Genomic DNA, 24,716 nt, shown 5'->3' on the forward strand with positions numbered 1-24,716 from the left:
TGTCAGTGCAATTTGTGCCTTTTTCACCACTGCCAAGAGTATACTCTTGAGTATACTCAAGAGTATACTCAAGAGTATACTCAAGAGTATACTGTTTATTTTGTCTATTATATACTGTTTATTTTGTCTATGGCAGGCGTTTTGAGGGCCAATTACACAGCGGGTATAAAACGTCTACACATCTGTTAAAATAACATAAGTAAAAACAAATATTTCAGAACCTTTTCCACCTTTAATGTGACCTATAACCTGTATGATTCAGTTGGTAAAAAGAAGTAATCCTTTGAGGGGGGAGTAAAAATAAAAAACTCAAATACTGTAATGAAGTTGCTTAAGTGTGCACACCCTTAAACTGCTGTACTTTCAGACTTCAAGCCGCTACTTCTCTTATAACTGGAGATGTGGTTGTGTTCAGAATCAACCAATCACATTCAAACTCGTTAAAGAAGAGTCAATACACATCAGCATCATTTAAACTGTCTCTGATTAACCTCACAAAGTTCAGCTGTTCTAGTAGGCTTTTCCTGACATTTTCTCTGTCGCATCTTACGGCCAAAGCCACGGCCCAAAGCATCAGAGGGAGCTCATTGTTGAAAGGTTTCAGTCAGGAAACCGCTTCAAAAGAATGTCCAAGGCTTTAGATAAACCATGGAACACAGTGAAGACGGTCATCAAGTGGAGGAAATATGGCTCAGTGACATTACCAAGAACTGGACATCCCTCCAAAACTCATGAAAAGATGAGATGACCAATGATTTTAATTCTTGATGTTAGACCATCGTGAAGAGGGTCAATATTTTGTTATAATTAAATTGTCTATTTGAAATTTGTTCAGCACTTTAAATAAGTAAGTCCAGCTACAGAATCAAAAGCTTTCTCAGCGTCCAAACTCATTATTACAGCTTTGTGTAGTTGTTTCTTATGGTTCATGACGTGAACACAATGGCAGATGAGCTGGTAATGTATAGGCTCTTAAAGCTCTGTCTGGATCCAGTTGCACATGATTTAGGCATTTGTTGTGGAGCAGCTTTGAACAGTGTTTTCGAGGGCCTTACTTTTGCCTTTTTCTCCACCAATAGGTCATCCGCTGTGACCATGGCAACAAAGTAAAGCTGCACATGAGCGGCCTCCTGCCCCTGCCGCCTGAACTGGTTGGATCTCTGGCCCTGGAGTGTACTCTCTGCAACATCAGGTGAACCATGGCAAACTACGGCCCGCGGCCCACATACGGCCCGCTTGTCTTTATAATCTGGCCCGCCAAACATGCCAAGTATATAAAAAAAAACAACCTAGGAGTCTGAGCACCTAGAATGCATTTTGATGATCAAGATTAAATGATTAGATTAATTAAATATCTTTGTGAAAAACAACCCACATAAATGTAAACACAATCGTATACATGTCTTCCAGGATCCATTACTATAAAGTTAACTCTTTACTCACCATTCTTAACTACAGTGACAATTAGAGCTGTTACAAATAACCGGACTGGTTGAGCAATAAAATAATCACATTTTGAAAATAGTACCCGTGTGTCACTCGTGGTCGAGTGGATGGCATTGCCATGTGGAGCGGGCGGCGGCGTTGTGGGTTCAGATCCGGGACTTGACAGTTTGCTGCAGTTTGGGCAAAACATTCACAGGCTGCGAAATAGACAGGGGCCCGGGGCCCGCAAGCAGTTGAATCTCCGGCGGGCCTGTGGTTTGAAATAGGAGGGGGCCCGCCGTGCCCCTCCTCGAAAAAAAATGAGATTTAACTAGTAATTTGGCCATATTCGGGGCATTTTCATCGCTTAAGTTTCGTGTTGACAGACATGCCCACTTCGCACGTCTTCTCGCTTCTCATTGGCCGAACGGTGCGAGCTGCGCGCTGCGTTCGTGTTGCGTTCATGTGTCAGGCTGTGATTTTATATATTCCACAAGATCTCCTTGTGTCAAATGCTGTAAACAGTATTTATTTTATAAGAAACATGATTATATTAAATTAAACAGTTTTAAAGATCATGATCTCTGGTTTATATGATGCAGTATTTGTGCTCTTCATATCAAATACAAGATTAAAGTACTTTCAATTGTTTTACATGATAATACCCAGGTTTAAAACACATTTATCTTGTTCTTATGACGCCGCGATGCTGCGCGCTTGTGGGCCCCTGAAATTGCTGGGGGGCCCCTAACTTTGAAAATCTATTTCTCAGACTGATTCATTTTTATCTTTTCAACCCTCTGTATGGGATATGGTTCCATTTTTCAAGATCTTTTTTATAGTAATAAAATGAGGGGTATAATTTGTCTCCAGAATAGTTGATAGTTCTGGAGTACTTCACCTAAATATCTTAGAGATTCCACTTGCCATTTAAATGGGGAGGTCTTTTTAGGGGGGCGCCAGTAAGAGAAAAAACTTCAAAATTCATCACATAGAGGATGGAAATGTCTGGTTTGGTCAAATACAATAACATCATCTGCATCAGGCAGTTTAATGTTCCGTCTCATTAATTGTAACACTGTGAATTGTTTTTAATTGTCTAATAAATTGGGCCAATGGTTCTAAATACAAAGCAAACAGGAGGAGAGACCAGGCACAGCCCTGACGCACCCCTCCTTCCAGAGTCAGTGGATCGGTCACATGACCATTAACTTTAATTCTTGATGTTGGGCCATCGTAAAGAGCCCCAATTTTTTCAAATCATCCATTTTATATTTGGTTAGCACTTGTTAGTCCAGCTACAGAATCAAGTCTTCTCAGCGTCCAAACTCATTATTACATCTTTGTTTAGTTGTGTGTTTGTGTGTGTCTCATTGTGTGTAAAGATGGTCTTATGTCGTCTTGTGTTTGTCGTTTGTCATGAATCCTGTCTGATCTTTGTGGATTCAGTTTGGGAGGATTTGTTCCATTATTTTGGAATAAACGATAGTCACATTCAGAATAGAAATAGTCTCTATGAGGCACAGTCCAGTCGCTCCTTCCCTTCTTTTGGTCTCAGGGACATGATGTCCTCTTTCACACTAGGAGGGGAGGAGTTTTATTAAGTGACCAGCTAAAAGTGTCCAAAAGGAAAGGAAGTGTGTCTTTAGAGCTTCATAAACTCTGAGGTGTGTCTTTAGAGCTTTATACACTCTGAGGTGTGTCTTTAGAGCTTTATACACTCTGAGGTGTGTCTTTAGAGCTTTATACACTCTGAGGTGTGTCTTTAGAGCTTTACACACTCTGAGGTGTGTCTTTAGAGCTTTATACACTCTGAGGTGTGTCTTTAGAGCTTTATACACTGAGGTGTGTCTTTAGAGCTTTATACACTCTGAGGTGTGTCTTTAGAGCTTTACACACTCTGAGGTGTGTCTTTAGAGCTTCATAAACTCTGAGGTGTGTCTTTAGAGCTTTATACACTCTGGGGTGTGTCTTTAGAGCTTTATACACTCTGAGGTGTGTCTTTAGAGCTTCATAAACTCTGAGGTGTGTCTTTAGAGCTTTATACACTCTGGGGTGTGTCTTTAGAGCTTTATACACTCTGAGGTGTGTCTTTAGAGCTTTATAACACTCTGAGGTGTGTCTTTAGAGCTTTATACACTCTGAGGTGTGTCTTTAGAGCTTTATACCACTCTGAGGTGTGTCTTTAGAGCTTTATACACTCTGAGGTGTGTCTTTAGAGCTTTACACACTCTGAGGTGTGTCTTTAGAGCTTTATAACACTCTGAGGTGTGTCTTTAGAGCTTTATACCACTCTGAGGTGTGTCTTTAGAGCTTTATACACTCTGAGGTGTGTCTTTAGAGCTTTATACACTCTGAGGTGTGTCTTTAGAGCTTCATAAACTCTGAGGTGTGTCTTTAGAGCTTCATAAACTCTGAGGTGTGTCTTTAGAGCTTCATAAACTCTGAGGTATGTCTTTAGAGCTTTATACACTCTGAGGTGTGTCTTTAGAGCTTTATACCACTCTGAGGTGTGTCTTTAGAGCTTTATAACACTCTGAGGTGTGTCTTTAGAGCTTTATACACTCTGAGGTGTGTCTTTAGAGCTTTATAACACTCTGAGGTGTGTCTTTAGAGCTTTATACACTCGGAGGTGTGTCTTTAGAGCTTTATACACTCTGAGGTGTGTCTTTAGAGCTTTATACACTCGGAGGTGTGTCTCTAGAGCTTTATACACTCTGAGGTGTGTCTCTAGAGCTTTATACCGCTCTGAGGTGTGTCTTTAGAGCTTTATACGCTCTGAGGTGTGTCTTTAGAGCTTTATACGCTCTGAGGTGTGTCTCTAGAGCTTTATACCGCTCTGAGGTGTGTCTTTAGAGCTTTATACACTCTGAGGTGTGTCTTTAGAGCTTTATACACTCTGAGGTGTGTCTTTAGAGCTTTATAACACTCTGAGGTGTGTCTTTAGAGCTTTATACCGCTCTGAGGTGTGTCTTTAGAGCTTTATACACTCTGAGGTGTGTCTCTAGAGCTTTATACCGCTCTGAGGTGTGTCTTTAGAGCTTTATACGCTCTGAGGTGTGTCTTTAGAGCTTTATACACTCTGAGGTGTGTCTTTAGAGCTTTATACACTCTGAGGTGTGTCTTTAGAGCTTTATACACTCTGAGGTGTGTCTCTAGAGCTTTATAACACTCTGAGGTGTGTCTTTAGAGCTTTATACACTCTGAGGTGTGTCTTTAGAGCTTTATACACTCTGAGGTGTGTCTCTAGAGCTTTATAACACTCTGAGGTGTGTCTTTAGAGCTTTATACACTCTGAGGTGTGTCTCTAGAGCTTTATAACACTCTGAGGTGTGTCTTTAGAGCTTTATACACTCTGAGGTGTGTCTCTAGAGCTTTATAACACTCTGAGGTGTGTCTTTAGAGCTTTATACACTCTGAGGTGTGTCTCTAGAGCTTTATAACACTCTGAGGTGAACCCGCCACTCCCCGGAGATTTATTGTTCTTTAATCTTTTGATTGCACTTTGAATTTCAGTAGTTATTTCAGCATCTCATTTTTGGGTGCTGGTAAATTGAGAGTGTAGTGTCCAAAGGTTTCACCGAGGTGGTTCAGTAGAAGAGGAAGAAGACTCGCTGACACTTGCTCTGTGTTTTCTAAGGATATTTATTCACAGGAGGCAGCATCAATACAAACAGACAATCGTCATTGCCTGGGAACTTCAGCTCGGTCGAATCGAAGAACCGTGAACAAAGCTTAACAGCAGATCTTATAGTCATCCCACACAAACAAACAGCCCTTAGACTGCCCTTTGACCTCCATGCCCTCACCCAGATGGTATCCATGGTGACGCCATGTGAGGCCCTCTCTTCCAGAAGTTGGAAGATCTCTATAGCATGTCCTGGTGTAAATCAAGAGTCCCCAATGTCAGAATACTACAGAACAGAAAACACAGATATCCTCCTTTTGGACCAGATACAAGAGTCTCCAAAAAAGATTGTTTTCTCCTTGTGTGCTGATATTTTGGTGAAAAGTTTTTTGTAGAAGGATTAAAAAGTTTAGCTTCCAACCGCTTTAATATGTTCTGTAAATTGTTTTTTTTGGGCCGAGGCGACGGCAATAACCCTGCCCCTCAAAAGTGCCTCTGCTGCATCCCAGAGAATGAGTGGAAAACTTAATTTGGTTTTCCTCGGGTGTATATGTGCGCGCGGGTGTACATGTGTTGCACCACCAGGACCTAAACCTGCTCCTCCTGAATCCCAGGTTCCACTATTGGTCAGATTCTCCTCCAGGACCTGGAATAGACCTTATGGGAGGCTGAGGAGTGTGATCCCTCTGTAGTTGGAACACACCCTCTGGTCCCCCTTCTTGAACAGAGGGACCACCACCCCGGTCTGCCAGCCCAGAGACACTGTCCCCGACCGCCACGCCCTGTTGCAGAGACGTGTCAGCTAAGACAGTCCTACAACATCCAGAGACTTTAGGTCCTCAGGATCTCATCCACCCCTGGAGCCACTGAAGAGTTTAACAACCTCAGTGACTTCAGCTTGGGTGATGGACGAGTCAGCCTCTGAGTCCCCGATCTCTACTTCCTCTTCGGAAGACGTGGGATCAAGGAGGTCCTCAAAGTATTTCTTCCACCGTCCGACGACATCCCCAGCTGAGGTCAGCAGGTCTCCACCTGCACAATAAACGGTGTTGGTGAGACACTGCTTCCCCCTCCTGAGGCGCCGGACGGTTTGCCAGAATTTCTTTGGGGCCGACCGATAGTCCTCCATGGCCTCCCCGAACTCCTCCCAGGCCCGGGTTTTTGCCTCTGCGACAGCACGAGCTGCGCCCGCTTGGCCTGCCGATACCTGTCGATGACCTCCGGAGACCTACAAGCCAGAGTGGCCTGATAGGCCTCCTTCTTCAGCCTGACGACATCCCTTACTTCCGGTGTCCACCACCGGGTTCGGGTGTTGCCGCCACGACAGGCACCGGAGACCTTGCGACCACAGCTCCGAGCAGCCGCATCAACAATGGAGGCGGAGAACATGGTCCACTCGGACTCAATGTCCCCAACCTCCCCCGGGACATGTAGTATATATAGAATATATAGTTTATCTACTGTAATTACTGCTTTTTTACCTTGATTAATCATTGTTTTGCAGATGGAAAAGAGCATCTTCCGTATGTGGATGATCTCTAATAGAAATTGCTCGTTGAGTCCTTAATGAGTCCCTTTGAGCTGCCTGCCTTGTCCCTGAACCCGTTCTTTTAGTTTGAAATGTTCAAATTTGACGATGATGTGTCTGGGTCGGGTGGAGTTGGAAAGTTTCTGTCTTAAACGATGTTGTCCATGGAGCTTTATAATGATTTGTTCTTTTGTGAGTGAATCGACTTGTTGACTGTATTTCAGAATGGTTTCAGGTTTTAGAGTTCTTTACGGAAAGTCTGGCATCTACGTTGGATAAGCGCTCGTTTAGTTCTACCAATATGTCGGAACAGCAATTTATTTTTGGAGGAGTTGGTGGTGCTGACGATGAAGAGGAATCACTAGTCAATATAAAAAATATTTGCTGACTGGTGAACTATTAAAACAATCGTTAGTTAGCCCTAATCCAAATGATTTTACTTGTGACACACTAATATGATACTTAATATTGTAATCCAATGTGAAACTAATGTGTCTTCACTCCAAATGTGTTGGTCAGACCGGCTGGAGGCCGCTCCACATGGACCGCTACTGCCTGTGACTTCATCTCACTCCACCTGAGCGGAGCTTCTGCCATACTCGCTGCAAAGGTGTGTTCTACTCAACATCCCACATACTGAGCACACATACAATCAAACATGCACACTTTATAAAGCGCTTTTAAAAAAATATATTTATTTTGATTTGAGAATATAAAGAACACAGAAAACAACCAGAGAGCAAATAACACACATAAGAACACGAGCAGCACAGAACAATCATCAACCAAGAAAAAAAGCATGACGAACCAAACTTTAACAAAAAAGGTCCCACCTTGTCCCAAGTCTAGTACCATTTTTTCCGCACTTAAAAGGCTTTAATTTACTCCAAAAACGACAGGGCGCCTTATAATCCAGTGAGTCATATTTATGGATTCATTCTGGTTGTGCTTACTGACCTCGAAGTGGTTTTGTGTGGTCAAAATGTAAACTACAACATTACGGCTGCCATAGTCAGCAGCATCATGGAGTGATAAGGACCCCAAAATGAGTACCCCAAATGGCTCCTATCAAGAGACACTATGCACGCCCATCTCCCCGATGCTGTCAAATACCAAGTGAAGCAAACTAATTTGATGCTTGCCATCATTCTCGGTGGATTAACTAATGAACTCCAGCCGCAAGATATTGGCATCAACAGGGCGTTCAAAGTGAAACTGCGAGCTGCGTGGGAGCAGTGGATGACAGAAGAACACACATTCACAAAGACTGGGAGACGTCGCCGAGAATTTGAGAGATTTGTGGACGAGAAATGATCTGAAAAAGTGAGTGTATTGTGTTGTATTGTACGTGTCATAACTGGGCTGGGAGTTATTGTGAATACTCATTAACGTGTGAACAATGTTGAGCTGAATGAGTTGAACGACTGACTTATCCGTCTGTTTTGTTTCACTTAATGTGCCTTGTAATCCTGTGCGTCTTATATATGAAAAATGATCCAAAATAGACCATTGCTGGATTTATAATCCAGTGCGGTAAATTTAGTCTGAATATGACTTCCCAAATTAAGTCTGAATATTATTTTTTGTTACAATGTCAGTGCAGTCCTTGTGTGTGGGTGTGGATCCTGTCATCCATTTTCTTAAAGGCCTTTTTTCTTGCCACCAGGAGTATTCTCCCATGATACCCATTTGTGTCCATGGCTTGAGTTTTGAGGCCTAAATACATAGTTCTGAAATTGAATGAGATGATGATTTCAAAAACAGTCCTAACATTTTATTGATCTCAGTCCAATATTTGTGAGCAGCAGGACACTCCAAGAACACGGGATAGTGGTTTTCCTCCTGGTGCCACAGTTTCTCCAACAGTCAGCCTCTCTATCACCCACATAATGAGTAAACACAGAAAAAACAGGGAAGGTCAAAAGCTAATGGACCACAGCTTCGGTGGAAAACAGTCTCACAAGCTAACAAGGCTAACATTGCTAACATGAACATCATGGCTCCAGAGAGACCGGCCCCCGGCTCACAGCCGAAACCCCATCCCCAGTGAAGGGTCAGTGGACATGACTTCACAAGAGATGGCCATTATGTTGCGTCACATGCAGTGGGACATGCGTAATCGAGAGTTGAGAAGTCGAGGTCAGAACTGTACCCAGCTGGACAGAGTAGAAGCCGATACAATGGAACTGAGGGAGAACAAGACTATGAAGAATGAGTCCAGGTCCTGCAGAAACGATCTAAGACTTGTGGGAGTCCCTGCACTAACCTTTTTGTGTTTGATTTTATCATTTTTTTTCATGTTCCTATAATTTGTGTGTTGTGTTCGATAGTTGTAGAATTGGTAAATTGATCAGAGTAAAATCAAAACGATCAACCCAATGGCATTGGAAGAGTTGCAAGTAGCTTCCTTTAACATTAACGGCATATTGAAAATAGACATTATTTACTGATAGTACACACATTCAAGCAATATAAAAACGTGTTGGGGTTAATATGTACTAGTTAAGGGATCAATTTAAAGGAATGGTTTGCGTTTGCGCCACCAGGGAGTGATATAGGGGGAGACCAGGCACAGCCCTGTCTCATCCCTCTTTCCAGAATCAGTGGATCTGTCAGATGACCATTGATTTTAATTCTTGATGCTGGACCATTGTAAAGAGCCCCAATACATTTTATAATGAAGTCGTCTATTTAAAATTGGTTTAGCGCTTTAAATGAATAAGGCAGTCTAACAATCAAAAGCCTTCTCAGTGTCCAAACTATTGATTACAAAATTATTACAACTTTGTTCGGTTCATTTTATATATGATTCATTGTGTTCAGAGATCGTCAAAGTGAACTGACGATCAAGGACTGGACTGATATTATAATTGACATACGGGAAATGAAAAAAATCACATTTGGACTTAATAGACATTTTCACCTTCACCATGTTCTCCCTTTTTGTTTTTGTTTAGTGTTCTCACATTTTATGAAAAAAAAACTAAAAACAAGACGAATTTGTTGAAAGGCAGATAGTAGGAGATGTTAATTGTTAACTGAGGTTCAGGAGCTGGACCACGCCTCAACCTGCTACTCCTCCAGTAACCACGCCTCCACTCTTTAACCACACCTCTAATTACCCAGCAGCCCTGTTTATACAGGCCAATCCCAGCATCTCTTTTTGTCTCTGCTCTCGACAGAGAGACAGTCAGCCAGAGCGTTCACTTGAACAAGAATCATGAGCTGTTTTCTTTCAGATTCTGACCTGTTCCCAGTCTGAACTTTAAGTGTCTTCAGTCGTCACGGCCAGGCTTACGCCGATCCACCGCGGCAACCACGCTCGCTCCGATCCACACCTCTAACGGGTCCTCCACGTCTGTTCGAATTATACCCCACTATCGTTCCAGACATTCTTTGGGGGTTCGATCAGTCAGAAGGCACTCATTCGACAGCTTCTCTTTAGAAGATCAGTAAGAGATGTTCTATTATGCCGCACCTCATAATACTCTAGAGTCTGGTCTACTCCCCTCTATCAATCCGTCACCTGCATCGCTTATACTCAAGTCACCATAATCCACCAAATCCTACTCACGATTCACTGTCCCAAAATCTGAACTTCGACGATCGCCTCAATTCCTCTTCTTTCTTTCAGGAGCCATCTTAAACCAGACGACCCTCTCATCTATCTTTCATTCCACTCATTCTCAATCTCATTCGGCTCAATAAATTTCCCTCTTCCATCGCTCATAGTGACTTCATCACTATCTGCAGTTCGTCAGCTCCTACATCCATGCAAGTATTCCGCTCTCCTCAACCTTTCTCTCCACTCCACCACATGATCCAGTTCTAACAATTGCTCGTCCAAAGCTCAACCCCGTCACTCACTCTCACTCTTATTCATACCCATGTACTTCCATCGACGACCCACAAAAGCATCGTCTTTAACACCAACCGGTCGACTTGTGACCGTATTACGGCACCGCCAAGTCTTTTGCACTCGCCTGCTCTCCGTATCTTCCAAATTCATTGCCTAAAACTCTTTCAAAACTCTTCTTCAATCCACCAGTATTAATCCTCGTCTCCAGTAATGGACAGACTGCTTTTAGATTCCATCCAGCTTCTCTTCAGAGAGTCCTTGACTATCCAGCTCCTCTTCTCTTGTGCCACTCAGTTCACATCATTTTCAGCCAGGCTTTATATTGAGATCCAGATCATCTTTGCTCATTTTTAATCCTCTTTAGGGGTTCTGAATCTGCTGTTTCAATTACTCGAGACAGAGCCCCCATCCTGAGTCTCTACCCAGCCAACTGTCATCAATCCATCGTCGCTCCACCATCGCTCCACCATCGCTCCACCGTCGCTCCATCTTCGATCCATCGTCGCTCCATCGTCGCTCCATCGTCGCTCCATCGTCGCTCCATCGTCGCTCCATCGTCGCTCCATCGTCGTTCCATCGTCGATCCGTCGTCGCTCCATCGTCGATCCGTCGTCGCTCCATCGTCGATCCATCGTCGCTCCATCGTCGCTCCATCGTCGATCCATCGTCGCTCCATCGTCGCTCCATCGTCGATCCATCGTCGCTCCATCGTCGCTCCATCGTCGATCCATCGTCGCTCCATCGTCGCTCCATCGTCGCTCCATCGTCGCTCCATCGTCGCTCCATCGTCGCTCCATCGTCGCTCCATCGTCGATCCGTCGCTCCATCGTCGCTCCATCGTCGATCCATCGTCGCTCCATCGTCGCTCCATCGTCGCGCCATCGTCTCTCCATCGTCGCTCCATCGTCGCTCCATCGTCGCTCCATCGTCGATCCATCGTCGATCCATCGTCGCTCCATCGTCGCTCCATCGTCGATCCATCGTCGCTCCATCGTCGCTCCATCGTCGCTCCATCGTCGCTCCATCGTCGATCCATCGTCGCTCCATCGTCGCTCCATCGTCGCTCCATCGTCGATCCATCGTCGATCCATCGTCGCTCTTCTTTCATATTCTTTCATATTCCATTTTTGTGGCGTGGTTCTTGCTAGTGAATAGACAGCACAGCGTAGTAAAACAGACCAAAATTCCTCCAAAATGTTACGTATGTTGTCCAGACAATGTCTTATGTATATCTGTAATGTCTTTACAGGAGGTGAGTGAGGAGCGCCCCCTGGCGGTCACTCTGTCCTGCTCCAACACCATGGGCCAGTTTGTATGCATCGCAGACTCTCTGGTGAGCCACGGCCTGGCGCTCCGAGAAAGAAGACCTGTGTCTGAGTGAGTGGCTTAGCTGTTAAAGGTGCAGTAAAACGGCCCGGGACCCCGCAGCACCCGCAGTGAAATCAAATGGACAGTGTTAATAATTTAAAGTGGCAAACGGCAGGTCCTGGTTTGGACTCCGGTTTCCCCGAACACTAAATTGTGTATAATAGGTTCCTCCACTCTGGGGCCTTGTTTTTCCTTAAAATCTAATAAAAATAAAGATTAAATGAAAAAAAAAGGACCAGACTTCTCTAGACTTCTATTCTGGAATAGATTGTGTAGAATAGAAAAATGACTATACTGGTGCATAGAGAGTACAGATGTCAATCAGTCCTATATTCTTCATTCATTTACAAAACATATTTATTCGTCCAGTGCTTCTTGAGTTTGACACGTCCAAGACCACAACTCCCGAGCCCAAATGATCTCTGGGATCACCACCTCCAGGAAACGTTCAGTGTGACTCCCTCCTCTACCTCACGAACCCCCACTAGTCTGAGATTGTTCCGAGTGATCTGGAGTCTAAATCCAGGATGTTTTCATATCTGCAGCATCACCATCTCGGCCCTCAGTGGCTGCAGATCATCCATATTGTGTCTAATGCGCTTTTCAGCTTCATTGATGTGAGCTCCGTTTCTTCCCCCCGCTTTCAGCTCCCTTATGTCGCATTACAATTGGTTGAATCGGGGTGCCCCACCCCATGCTCACATTTCTGCTGTCAGTAACGCCATGTCACCAGATTGAAGATGGTATTTATATACACATGTGCCTTATACTTTTGAGACACCCAGTGTCTATTTGCATGTGGGAGATAAGGTCTGTGGAAAACTGTATAAATACTGAAGATGGCAGAGGAGCGTCGCGGTTTGGGGAGGAGCCAGTTCTCTTGAGGGGATTGGTACAAGGAGCAGGCTGGGGCAGGATTTGGGCCCCTCATTAGGAATGTCCTCCCTCCCCTTTTTAAACTCTTCTACACAAGTAGGTTTTGGGTTTAATGCATGTTTTTGTCATGAACCTTTTTGTTTTTCAATGTATCCTTTCTTCTGTTTAAAGTTTATGTCGATGCATCCCCCTCTCCTCTACAAAGACTTACCCATATAAATGGCAAACGGAATCCCTCAAATATTTAGGTGTGGTCCTAGCAACAATCCTAGAGAAGAACCTTAAGTGGTCTCTTATCCCATAATTAAAGATTGAAAACATGAAAATTAATGTTGTCTGAAAAAATGACTTTGTTTCAGCTCAAATCAGAGCGTGGCTGGTGTGAGCCAGAATATGATGCTCAATGGAAATATTGAGAGTAATGAGCAGATAAGTCCAATAATATGAGGAGTGATGTGAGCCCTGGTCCACAGTCATCAGCAGGTCGTTCATGACGCGGGCCAGGGCTGTGACTGTGAGCTGATCGGAACCTGACCACAGTGTAATGACTGCAGTTCTGAGGGCTGGAGGAACCTGACCACAGTGTAATGACTGCAGTTCTGAGGGCTGGAGGAACCTGACCACAGTGTAATGACTGCAGTTCTGAGGGCTGGAGGAACCTGACCACAGTGTAATGACTGCAGTTCTGAGGGCTGGAGGAACCTGACCACAGTGTAATGACTGCAGTTCTGAGGGCTGGAGGAACCTGACCACAGTGTAATGACTGCAGTTCTGAGGGCTGGAGGAACCTGACCACAGTGTAATGACTGCAGTTCTGAGGGCTGGAGGAACCTGACCACAGTGTAATGACTGCAGTTCTGAGGGCTGGAGGAACCTGACCACAGTGTAGAGGAACCTGACCACAGTGTAATGACTGCAGTTCTGAGGACTGGAGGAACCTGACCACAGTGTAATGACTGCAGTTCTGAGGGCTGGAGGAACCTGACCACAGTGTAATGACTGCAGTTCTGAGGGCTGGAGGAACCTGACCACAGTGTAGAGGAACCTGACCACAGTGTAATGACTGCAGTTCTGAGGACTGGAGGAACCTGACCACAGTGTAATGACTGCAGTTCTGAGGGCTGGAGGAACCTGACCACAGTGTAATGACTGCAGTTCTGAGGACTGGAGGAACCTGACCACAGTGTAATGACTGCAGTTCTGAGGACTGGAGGAACCTGACCACAGTGTAATGACTGCAGTTCTGAGGACTGGAGGAACCTGACCACAGTGTAATGACTGCAGTTCTGAGGGCTGGAGGAACCTGACCACAGTGTAATGACTGCAGTTCTGAGGACTGGAGGAACCTGACCACAGTGTAATGACTGCAGTTCTGAGGACTGGAGGAACCTGACCACAGTGTAATGACTGCAGTTCTGAGGACTGGAGGAACCTGACCACAGTGTAATGACTGCAGTTCTGAGGACTGGAGGAACCTGACCACAGTGTAATGACTGCAGTTCTGAGGGCTGGAGGAACCTGACCACAGTGTAATGACTGCAGTTCTGAGGGCTGGAGGAACCTGACCACAGTGTAATGACTGCAGTTCTGAGGGCTGGAGGAACCTGACCACAGTGTAATGACTGCAGTTCTGAGGGCTGGAGGAACCTGACCACAGTGTAATGACTGCAGTTCTGAGGACTGGAGGAACCTGACCACAGTGTAATGACTGCAGTTCTGAGGACTGGAGGAACCTGACCACAGTGTGATGTGACATTTGAACAGTGCTGTGGGGAGAGGATCCACTTCTGTGAGTGACGCCTGAGAAGACAGAGAACTCTTAAGTGGAGTTGAGTGATGTCAGAGGAAGATGGGGCTGGAGCAGAAGGGCTGAAGGTTTGATGCCACCTTATTTGTGAAGAAGTCCATAAACCGATTGCATGGATCTGCACTGCTGTCGGCGTGTGCGTGTGTGGGAGGTTTTAACAGAGTTTATTGTTGAGAACAGCTGCTTAGAGGTTCCAGTACTGTTTGAGATTTGTTGTGAAGATATTGGGACTAAGCTGTGGCGCGTGCTCTGGTGTATGATTTTTGATGATCACGGCCTGTTTGAATACTTGTAATCCACTGGAGGTGTGTTTCCGCTGCAGGGCACGGCTAGCGGTTTCCATCTTGCGGAGCTCTGTGGTGAACCAGGGAGCTGACTTGAAAATGTAACTGTTCTTGTTTTGATTGGTGCATGAACTGATGTGAACTGTGTGACTAATGAGATGCCTTGTAGATCCTGGTTGAAAAGTTCACTGTCCATTGCTTTTATGTTTCTACAATGGATTTGGCGTTTTATTTTATTGTATGGGGCTGCTAAAGGCAGCTCCATGAAGATGTATTTATGGTCTGACATGCCTAAGTCATTTACTTGCAGGTTGGTGATGGAAGCACTGTCAGTAATAACCAGATCCAGTGTGTGACCTTTAGTGTGCGTGGGTACTGTGACGTGTTGTGTGAGATGCAAACAGTCCAGGAGTTCAAGGAGCTCCAGCATGGCGGTTTGTGGGGGAGTCCACATGCAGACTTCATGAAGTCTACACGCAGACTGAAGTCTACACGCAGACTGAAGTCTACACGCAGACTGAAGTCTACACGCAGACTGAAGTCTACACGCAGACTGAAGTCTACACGCAGACTGAAGTCCACATGCAGACTTCATGAAGTCTACACGCAGACTTCATGAAGTCTACACGCAGACTGAAGTCTACACGCAGACTGAAGTCTACACGCAGACTGAAGTCTACACGCAGACTGAAGTCTACACGCAGACTGAAGTCCACACGCAGACTGAAGTCTACACGCAGACTGAAGTCTACACGCAGACTGAAGTCTACACGCAGACTGAAGTCTACACGCAGACTGAAGTCTACACGCAGACTGAAGTCTACACGCAGACTGAAGTCTACACGCAGACTGAAGTCTACACGCAGACTGAAGTCTACACGCAGACTGAAGTCTACACGCAGACTGAAGTCTACACGCAGACTGAAGTCTACACGCAGACTGAAGTCTACACGCAGACTGAAGTCTACACGCAGACTGAAGTCTACACGCAGACTGAAGTCTACACGCAGACTGAAGTCTACACGCAGACTGAAGTCTACACGCAGACTGAAGTCTACACGCAGACTGAAGTCTACACGCAGACTGAAGTCTACACGCAGACTGAAGTCTACACGCAGACTGAAGTCTACACGCAGACTGAAGTCTACACGCAGACTGAAGTCTACACGCAGACTGAAGTCCACATGCAGACTTCATGAAGTCCACATGCAGACTGAAGTCCACATGCAGACTTCATGAAGTCTACACGCAGACTGAAGTCTACATGCAGACTGAAGTCCACATGCAGACTTCATGAAGTCCACATGCAGACTAAAGTCTACACGCAGACTGAAGTCTACATGCAGACTGAAGTCTACATGCAGACTGAAGTCCACATGCAGACTTCATGAAGTCCACATGCAGACTGAAGTCCACATGCAGACTGAAGTCCACATGCAGACTTCATGAAGTCTACACGCAGACTGAAGTCTACATGCAGACTGAAGTCCACATGCAGACTTCATGAAGTCCACATGCAGACTGAAGTCTACACGCAGACTGAAGTCTACATGCAGACTGAAGTCCACATGCAGACTGAAGTCTACACGCAGACTGAAGTCTACACGCAGACTGAAGTCTACACGCAGACTGAAGTCTACACGCAGACTGAAGTCTACACGCAGACTGAAGTCTACACGCAGACTGAAGTCTACACGCAGACTGAAGTCTACACGCAGACTGAAGTCTACACGCAGACTGAAGTCTACACGCAGACTGAAGTCTACACGCAGACTGAAGTCTACACGCAGACTGAAGTCTACACGCAGACTGAAGTCTACACGCAGACTGAAGTCTACACGCAGACTGAAGTCTACACGCAGACTGAAGTCTACACGCAGACTGAAGTCTACACGCAGACTGAAGTCTACACGCAGACTGAAGTCTACACGCAGACTGAAGTCTACACGCAGACTGAAGTCTACACGCAGACTGAAGTCTACACGCAGACTGAAGTCCACATGCAGACTGAAGTCCACATGCAGACTGAAGTCCACATGCAGACTGAAGTCCACATGCAGACTTCATGAAGTCCACATGCAGACTTCATGAAGTCTACACACAGACTGAAGTCTACACGCAGACTGAAGTCCACATGCAGACTTCATGAAGTCCACATGCAGACTTCATGAAGTCTACACACAGACTGAAGTCTACACGCAGACTGAAGTCCACATGCAGACTTCATGAAGTCTACACACAGACTGAAGTCTACACGCAGACTGAAGTCCACATGCAGACTTCATGAAGTCTACATGCAGACTTCATGAAGTCTACACGCAGACTTCATGAAGTCTACACGCAGACTGAAGTCTACGTGCAGACTGAAGTCTACGTGCAGACTGAAGTCTACGTGCAGACTGAAGTCTACGTGCAGACTGAAGTCTACGTGCAGACTGAAGTCTACGTGCAGACTGAAGTCTACGTGCAGACTGAAGTCTACGTGCAGACTGAAGTCTACGTGCAGACTGAAGTCTACACGCAGACTGAAGTCTACGTGCAGACTGAAGTCTACGTGCAGACTGAAGTCTACGTGCAGACTGAAGTCTACGTGCAGACTGAAGTCTACGCGCAGACTCAAGTCTACACGCAGACTCAAGTCTGCCAGTATAAGTGTGTTGTGGGCTGTGGCACAGAGTGATGTAAGAAGATCCTGCAGTTCATTAATAAAACCAGGGTGTGGTTTTGGAGGGCGATAAATGAGGAGTATTGATATTGTTTCTTATATAGTTCACATTTGAAATGAAGACATTCAAATGTCAGCTCTGGTAGTGGGAGGGGAGTTACAGTTAGATCCTTGTGGGAGATGAAAGCGAAACCTCCATTCTAGGAGGTCTATTCTCGGGTGGCGTGGGGTTTGCATGTTCTCCCTGTGATTTCCCCCATGAAGTTCTCCCTGGGTGCTCTGGTTTCCCACTAAACGCATGCACAATAGAACATGTACAATAGAACATGCACAATAGAACATGTACAATAGAACATGTACAATAGAACATGCACAATAGAACATGTACAATAGAACATGTACAATAGAACATGTACAATAGAACATGTACAATAGAACATGCACAATAGAACATGCACAATAGAACATGCACAATAGAAAATGCACAATAGAACATGCACAATAGAACATGCACAATAGAACATGCACAATAGAACATGCACAATAGAACATGCACACAATAAAACATGCACAAAATAAAACATGCACAAAATAAAACATGCACACAATAAAACATGCACACAATAAAACATGCACACAATAAAACATGCGCACAATAGAACATGCGCACAATAGAACATGCACAATAGAACATGCACAATAGAACATGCACAGTAGGACATGCACAATAGGCTCTTCCCCTCTGGGGCCTGGACTCCCCTCATAAAGAGCTGCTACATTTCAGTGGAACTTTCCTTGTTAAATAAAGGTCATGAATTATTGTGCCTTCAATAGTTGCTGGACCCTGGTCTCATTATTGAACTATGACTGCAAAAAAAAGCTTTTAGCTTTTGACAGTAAAAATTAAAACAATATAGGGTTAGGTTGCCCTAACCCTATATTGTCTTGGACACTCGGGTGAAGAGAGGGGCAGAGTTGTCAACCGATCACCACCTGGTGGTGAGTTGGATCCTCTGGCGGAGGAGGAAGCCGGACAGACTTGGCAGACCCAAGCGCATTGTGAGGGTCTGTTGGGAACGTCTAGTGGAGCCCTCTGTCAGGAGGGTCTTCAACTCGCACCTCCGGGAGAGCTTCTCCCATGTCCCGGGGGAGGCTGGGCTCATTGAGTCCGAGTGGACCATGTTCTCCGCCTCCATTTTTGATGCGGCTGCTCGGAGTTGTGGTCGCAAGGTCTCCGGTGCCTGTCGTGGCGGCAACACCCGAACCCGGTGGTGGACACCGGAAGTAAGGAAGTAAGAAGGAGGCCTATCAGGCCACTCTGGCTTGTAGGACTCCGGAGGTCATCGACGGGTATCGGCAGGCCAAGCGAGCCGCGGCTCGTGCTGTCGCAGAGGCAAAAACCCGGGCCTGGGAGGAGTTCGGGGAGGCCATGGAGGAGGACTATCGGTCGGCACCAAAGAAATTCTGGCAAACCGTCCGGCGCCTCAGGAGGGGGAAGCAGTGCCTCACCAACACCGTTTACGGTGCGGGTGGAGGCCTGCTGACCTCGACTGGGGATGTCGTCGGACGGTGGAAGGAATACTTTGAGGATCTCCTTAATCCCTCAGTCACGTCTTCCGAAGAGGAAGTAGAGACCGGGGACTCGGCGGCTGGCTCATCCATCACCCAAGCTGAAGTCACTGAGGTTGTTCGCAAACTCCTCGGTGGCAGGGCTCTGTGGGTGGATGAGATCCGCCCTGAGTACCTAAAGTATCTGGATGTTGTAGGACTGTCTTGGTTGACAGGTCTCTGCAACATCGCGTGGCGTTCGGGGACCGTGCCTCTGGACTGGCAGACCGGGGTGGTGGTCCCTCTGTTTAAGAAGGGGGGCCGGAGGGTGTGTTCCAACTACAGCCTCCCATAAGGTCTATTCCAAGGTACTGGAGAGGAGAATCCGACCGATAGTCAAACCTCGGATTCAGGAGGAGCAGAGTGGTTTTGGTCCCGGTCGTGGAACACTGGACCAGCTCTATACCCTCCATCGGGTGCTCGAGGGCTCATGGGAGTTTGCCCAACCAGTCCACATGTGCTTTGTGGATCTGGAGAAGGCTTTCAACCGTGTCCCTCGGGGTGTCCTTTGGGGGGGTGCTCCGGGAGTACGGGGTCCGGGGCCCTTTGGTCAGGGCTGTCCGGTCCCTGTCTGACAGGAGCAGGAGCTGTGTTCATTGCCGGCAGTAAGTCAGACCTGTTCCCAGTGCATGTTGGACTCCGCCAGGGCTGCCCTGTGTCACCGGTTCTGTTCATAATTTTTATGGATAGAATTTCTAGGCGCAGTCAGGGGTCGGAGGGTGTCCGGTTTGGGGACCACAGGATCTCATCTCTGCTGTTTGCAGACGATGTTGTCCTGATGGCTCCATCAAACCCGGACCTGCAACATGCACTGGGACGGTTTGCAGCCGAGTGTGCAGCGGCTGGGATGAGAATCAGCACCTCCAAATCCGAGGCCATGGTTCTCGACCGGAAAAAGGTGGCTTGCCCTCTCCAGGTGGGTGGGGTGTCCTTGCCCCAAGTGGAGGAGTTCAAGTATCTCAGGGTCTTGTTCACGAGTGAGGGAAGGATGGAGCGTGAGATCGACAGGCGGATCGGTGCAGCGGCTGCAGTGATGCAGTCGCTGCATCGGACCGTTGTGGTAAAGAGGGAGCTGAGCCGAAAGGCAAAGCTCTAGATTTACCGGTCGGTCTACGTTCTGACCTCACCTATGGTCATGAGCTTTGGGTAGTGACCGAAAGAACAAGATCGCGGATACAAGCGGTCTAAATGAGTTTCCTCCGCCGTGTGGCTGGGCGCTCCCTTAGAGATAAGGTGAGGAGCTCGGCCACACGGGGGGAGCTCGGAGTAGAGCCGCTGCTCCTCCAGCTGAGGTGGCTCGGGCATCTGTTCCGGATGCCTCCTGGGCGCCTCCCTCGGGAGGTGTTTCAGGCATGTCCCACCGGGAAGAGGCCCCGGGGAAGACCCAGGACACGCTGGAGAGACTGTCTCTCGGCTGGCCTGGGAACGCCTCGGGATCCCCCCGGAGGAGTTAGAGGAAGTGTCTGGGGAGGAGGAAGTCTGGGAGTCCCTGCTCAGACTGCTGCCCCCGCGACCTGGCCCCGGATAAAGCGGCAGAAGATGGATGGATGGGTTAGGTTGTCCCTGACAACATACAGCTGCTCTGCACAATTTCAACACAGAAACATATGGCCATAACATTAATGCATCACCCCAATAAAGTGCTTGTGCGGGTAAGTGACAACAATACATTGCACCTGCTCAGTAAGAATAAGTCAAAAATACTTACATGTCTATAGGGATGTGGACCGCTACCACGGACCAGACTTGTAAAATCATTTCGGTCCAAGTCCAAAAAAACCCGAAACCCTCGTAATTCGGTTCTGGACTCGTACAACATTTAGCACTCACAAACTATATCCTTTCTGTTCTAAAAACTAGACCATCGTAAACATTCCATAGATCGCGAAATTCACGCTGGAAAAGACGTAAACACTGCCATGCGCCGCTGTCAATAGAGCACACGGACCCTATATAGAGACGCACGCCTCTGCCCCGAAGCGCCTCGTACGTGTGAGAGACGGGAGCGCCTCGTACGTGTGAGAGACGGGAGCGCCTCGTACGTGTGAGAGACGGGAGCGCCTCGTACGTGTGAGACAGGAGCGCCTCGTACGTGTGAGAGACGGGAGCGCCTCGTACGTGTGAGACAGGAGCGCCTCGTACGTGTGAGACGGGAGCGCCTCGTACGTGTGAGACAGGAGCGCCTCGTACGTGTGAGACAGGAGCGCCTCGTACGTGTGAGACAGGAGCGCCTCGTACGTGTGAGAGACGGGAGCGCCTCGTACGTGTGAGAGACGGGAGCGCCTCGTACGTGTGAGACAGGAGCGCCTCGTACGTGTGAGAGACGGGAGCGCCTCGTACGTGTGAGACAGGAGCGCCTCGTACGTGTGAGACAGGAGCGCCTCGTACGTGTGAGACAGGAGCGCCTCGTACGTGTGAGAGACAGGAGCGCCTCGTATGTGTGAGAGACGGGAGCGCCTCGTACGTGTGAGACAGGAGCGCCTCGTACGTGTGAGACAGGAGCGCCTCGTACGTGTGAGAGACGGGAGCGCCTCGTACGTGTGAGAGACGGGAGCGCCTCGTACGTGTGAGAGACGGGAGCGCCTCGTACGTGTGAGAGACGGGAGCGCCTCGTACGTGTGAGAGACAGGAGCGCCTCGTACGTGTGAGAGACAGGAGCGCCTCGTACGTGTGAGAGTGGGAGCGCCTCGTACGTGTGAGAGACGGGAGCGCCTCGTACGTGTGAGAGACGGGAGCGCCTCGTACGTGTGAGACGGGAGCGCCTCGTACGTGTGAGAGACGGGAGCGCCTCGTACGTGTGAGACGGGAGCGCCTCGTACGTGTGAGACAGGAGCGCCTCGTACGTGTGAGAGACGGGAGCGCCTCGTACGTGTGAGAGACGGGAGCGCCTCGTACGTGTGAGACACGGGAGCGCCTCGTACGTGTGAGACGGGAGCGCCTCGTACGTGTGAGAGACGGGAGCGCCTCGTACGTGTGAGAGACGGGAGCGCCTCGTACGTGTGAGACGGGAGCGCCTCGTACGTGTGAGAGACGGGAGCGCCTCGTACGTGTGAGAGACGGGAGCGCCTCGTACGTGTGAGAGACGGGAGCGCCTCGTACGTGTGAGAGACGGGAGCGCCTCGTACGTGTGAGACAGGAGCGCCTCGTACGTGTGAGAGACGGGAGCGCCTCGTACGTGTGAGAGAGGAGCGCCTCGTACGTGTGAGAGACGGGAGCGCCTCGTACGTGTGAGACAGGAGCCCTCGTACGTGTGAGAGACGGGAGCGCCTCGTACGTGTGAGACAGGAGCGCCTCGTACGTGTGAGAGACGGGAGCGCCTCGTACGTGTGAGACAGGAGCGCCTCGTACGTGTGAGAGACGGGAGCGCCTCGTACGTGAGAGACGGGAGCGCCTCGTACGTGTGAGAGACGGGAGCGCCTCGTACGTGTGAGACAGGAGCGCCTCGTACGTGTGAGACAGGAGCGCCTCGTACGTGTGAGACAGGAGCGCCTCGTACGTGTGAGACAGGAGCGCCTCGTACGTGTGAGACAGGAGCGCCTCGTACGTGTGAGACAGGAGCGCCTCGTACGTGTGAGACAGGAGCGCCTCGTACGTGTGAGACAGGAGCGCCTCGTACGTGTGAGACAGGAGCGCCTCGTACGTGTGAGACAGGAGCGCCTCGTACGTGTGAGACAGGAGCGCCTCGTACGTGTGAGACAGGAGCGCCTCGTACGTGTGAGACAGGAGCGCCTCGTACGTGTGAGACAGGAGCGCCTCGTACGTGTGAGACAGGAGCGCCTCGTACGTGTGAGAGAGGAGCGCCTCGTACGTGTGAGACAGGAGCGCCTCGTACGTGTGAGAGAGGAGCGCCTCGTACGTGTAAGACAGGAGCGCCTCGTACGTGTGAGAGAGGAGCGCCTCGTACGTGTGAGAGAGGAGCGCCTCGTACGTGTGAGAGAGGAGCGCCTCGTACGTGTGAGACAGGAGCGCCTCGTACGTGTGAGACAGGAGCGCCTCGTACGTGTGAGAGAGGAGCGCCTCGTACGTGTGAGAGAGGAGCGCCTCGTACGTGTGAGACAGGAGCGCCTCGTACGTGTGAGAGACGGGAGCGCCTCGTACGTGTGAGACACGGGAGCGCCTCGTACGTGTGAGAGACGGGAGCGCCTCGTACGTGAGAGACACGGGAGCGCCTCGTACGTGTGAGAGACGGGAGCGCCTCGTACGTGTGAGACAGGAGCGCCTCGTACGTGTGAGAGACGGGAGCGCCTCGTACGTGTGAGAGACGGGAGCGCCTCGTACGTGTGAGAGACGGGAGCGCCTCGTACGTGTGAGACAGGAGCGCCTCGTACGTGTGAGACAGGAGCGCCTCGTACGTGTGAGACAGGAGCGCCTCGTACGTGTGAGAGAGGAGCGCCTCGTACGTGTGAGACAGGAGCGCCTCGTACGTGAGAGACAGGAGCGCCTCGTACGTGAGAGACAGGAGCGCCTCGTACGTGTGAGACAGGAGCGCCTCGTACGTGTGAGACAGGAGCGCCTCGTACGTGAGAGACAGGAGCGCCTCGTACGTGAGAGACAGGAGCGCCTCGTACGTGTGAGAGAGGAGCGCCTCGTACGTGTGAGAGAGGAGCGCCTCGTACGTGTGAGACAGGAGCGCCTCGTACGTGTGAGACAGGAGCGCCTCGTACGTGTGAGACAGGAGCGCCTCGTACGTGTGAGAGAGGAGCGCCTCGTACGTGTGAGAGAGGAGCGCCTCGTACGTGTGAGACAGGAGCGCCTCGTACGTGTGAGAGAGGAGCGCCTCGTACGTGTGAGACAGGAGCGCCTCGTACGTGTGAGACAGGAGCGCCTCGTACGTGTGAGACAGGAGCGCCTCGTACGTGTGAGAGGAGCGCCTCGTACGTGTGAGACAGGAGCGCCTCGTACGTGTGAGAGAGGAGCGCCTCGTACGTGTGAGAGAGGAGCGCCTCGTACGTGTGAGACAGGAGCGCCTCGTACGTGTGAGAGAGGAGCGCCTCGTACGTGTGAGAGAGGAGCGCCTCGTACGTGTGAGAGGAGCGCCTCGTACGTGTGAGAGAGGAGCGCCTCGTACGTGTGAGAGGAGCGCCTCGTACGTGTGAGAGAGGAGCGCTGGTAAGATCGCTGGCTTTTTTAAAACTGTTTTAAACTGGGGCCGCATGTTAAAGGGGCGTGGCCGTGTGTTAAAGGGGCGTGGCCGCGTGTTAAAGGGGCGTGGCCGCGTGTTAAAGGGGCGGGGTCAGCGTGGTCTGGGTGTAAATATGAATGAAATGACTTGTTGTGGTGTGATGTATTTGGCATTAAGTAAAGTCAAAGTAATATTGTTTAATTGCTGCATTCATTGATTGGAGCTTATATTTTGTAATAGTATTTGTATTCTACAGTTGTTAAATATGGTCTGGTGTTTAATGCTGCTAATATGATGTATTATTTTGATGTGTTGTGTAAAATATTTTCATATTCTACTTTTAATACTGCTATAGTTCTATAAGTTGATGCTTTATAGTGATTCTAGTTGACTTTTATGATAGTTTTTGTAACTCTGTTATTTTACACTGACTTCATTATTGACACTGGTGTTTTGTGTTTGAAGGTTTGATCCGACTATTAAAGAGTGAAATGTGTCTAAAGACGAAACATTGTATCAGATGAAACAGCTGCTTTGACCTTTGAC

At 48.4% G+C, this 24,716-nt stretch overlaps 1 protein-coding gene across 1 annotated transcript in view; it reads left to right on the top strand.

Annotated features, from left to right (window-relative positions):
- The window catches only part of rnf17 (ring finger protein 17), a 128,925-nt gene that overhangs the window by 58,141 nt on the left and 46,068 nt on the right, over nucleotides 1–24,716 (top strand). Inside the window, exons 23-25 of the mRNA XM_072444159.1 lie at nucleotides 1,080–1,192; nucleotides 7,101–7,191; nucleotides 11,690–11,817. Coding sequence (XP_072300260.1) covers nucleotides 1,080–1,192; nucleotides 7,101–7,191; nucleotides 11,690–11,817 — 332 coding nt within the window. The remainder of the gene's footprint in view (nucleotides 1–1,079; nucleotides 1,193–7,100; nucleotides 7,192–11,689; nucleotides 11,818–24,716) is intronic.

This window comes from Eucyclogobius newberryi, unplaced genomic scaffold (genome assembly GCF_026437365.1).
Source record: "Eucyclogobius newberryi isolate DKJ021-1_F unplaced genomic scaffold, fEucNew1.0.hap1 SCAF_14, whole genome shotgun sequence".
Taxonomy (NCBI): Eukaryota; Metazoa; Chordata; class Actinopteri; order Gobiiformes; family Gobiidae; genus Eucyclogobius; species Eucyclogobius newberryi.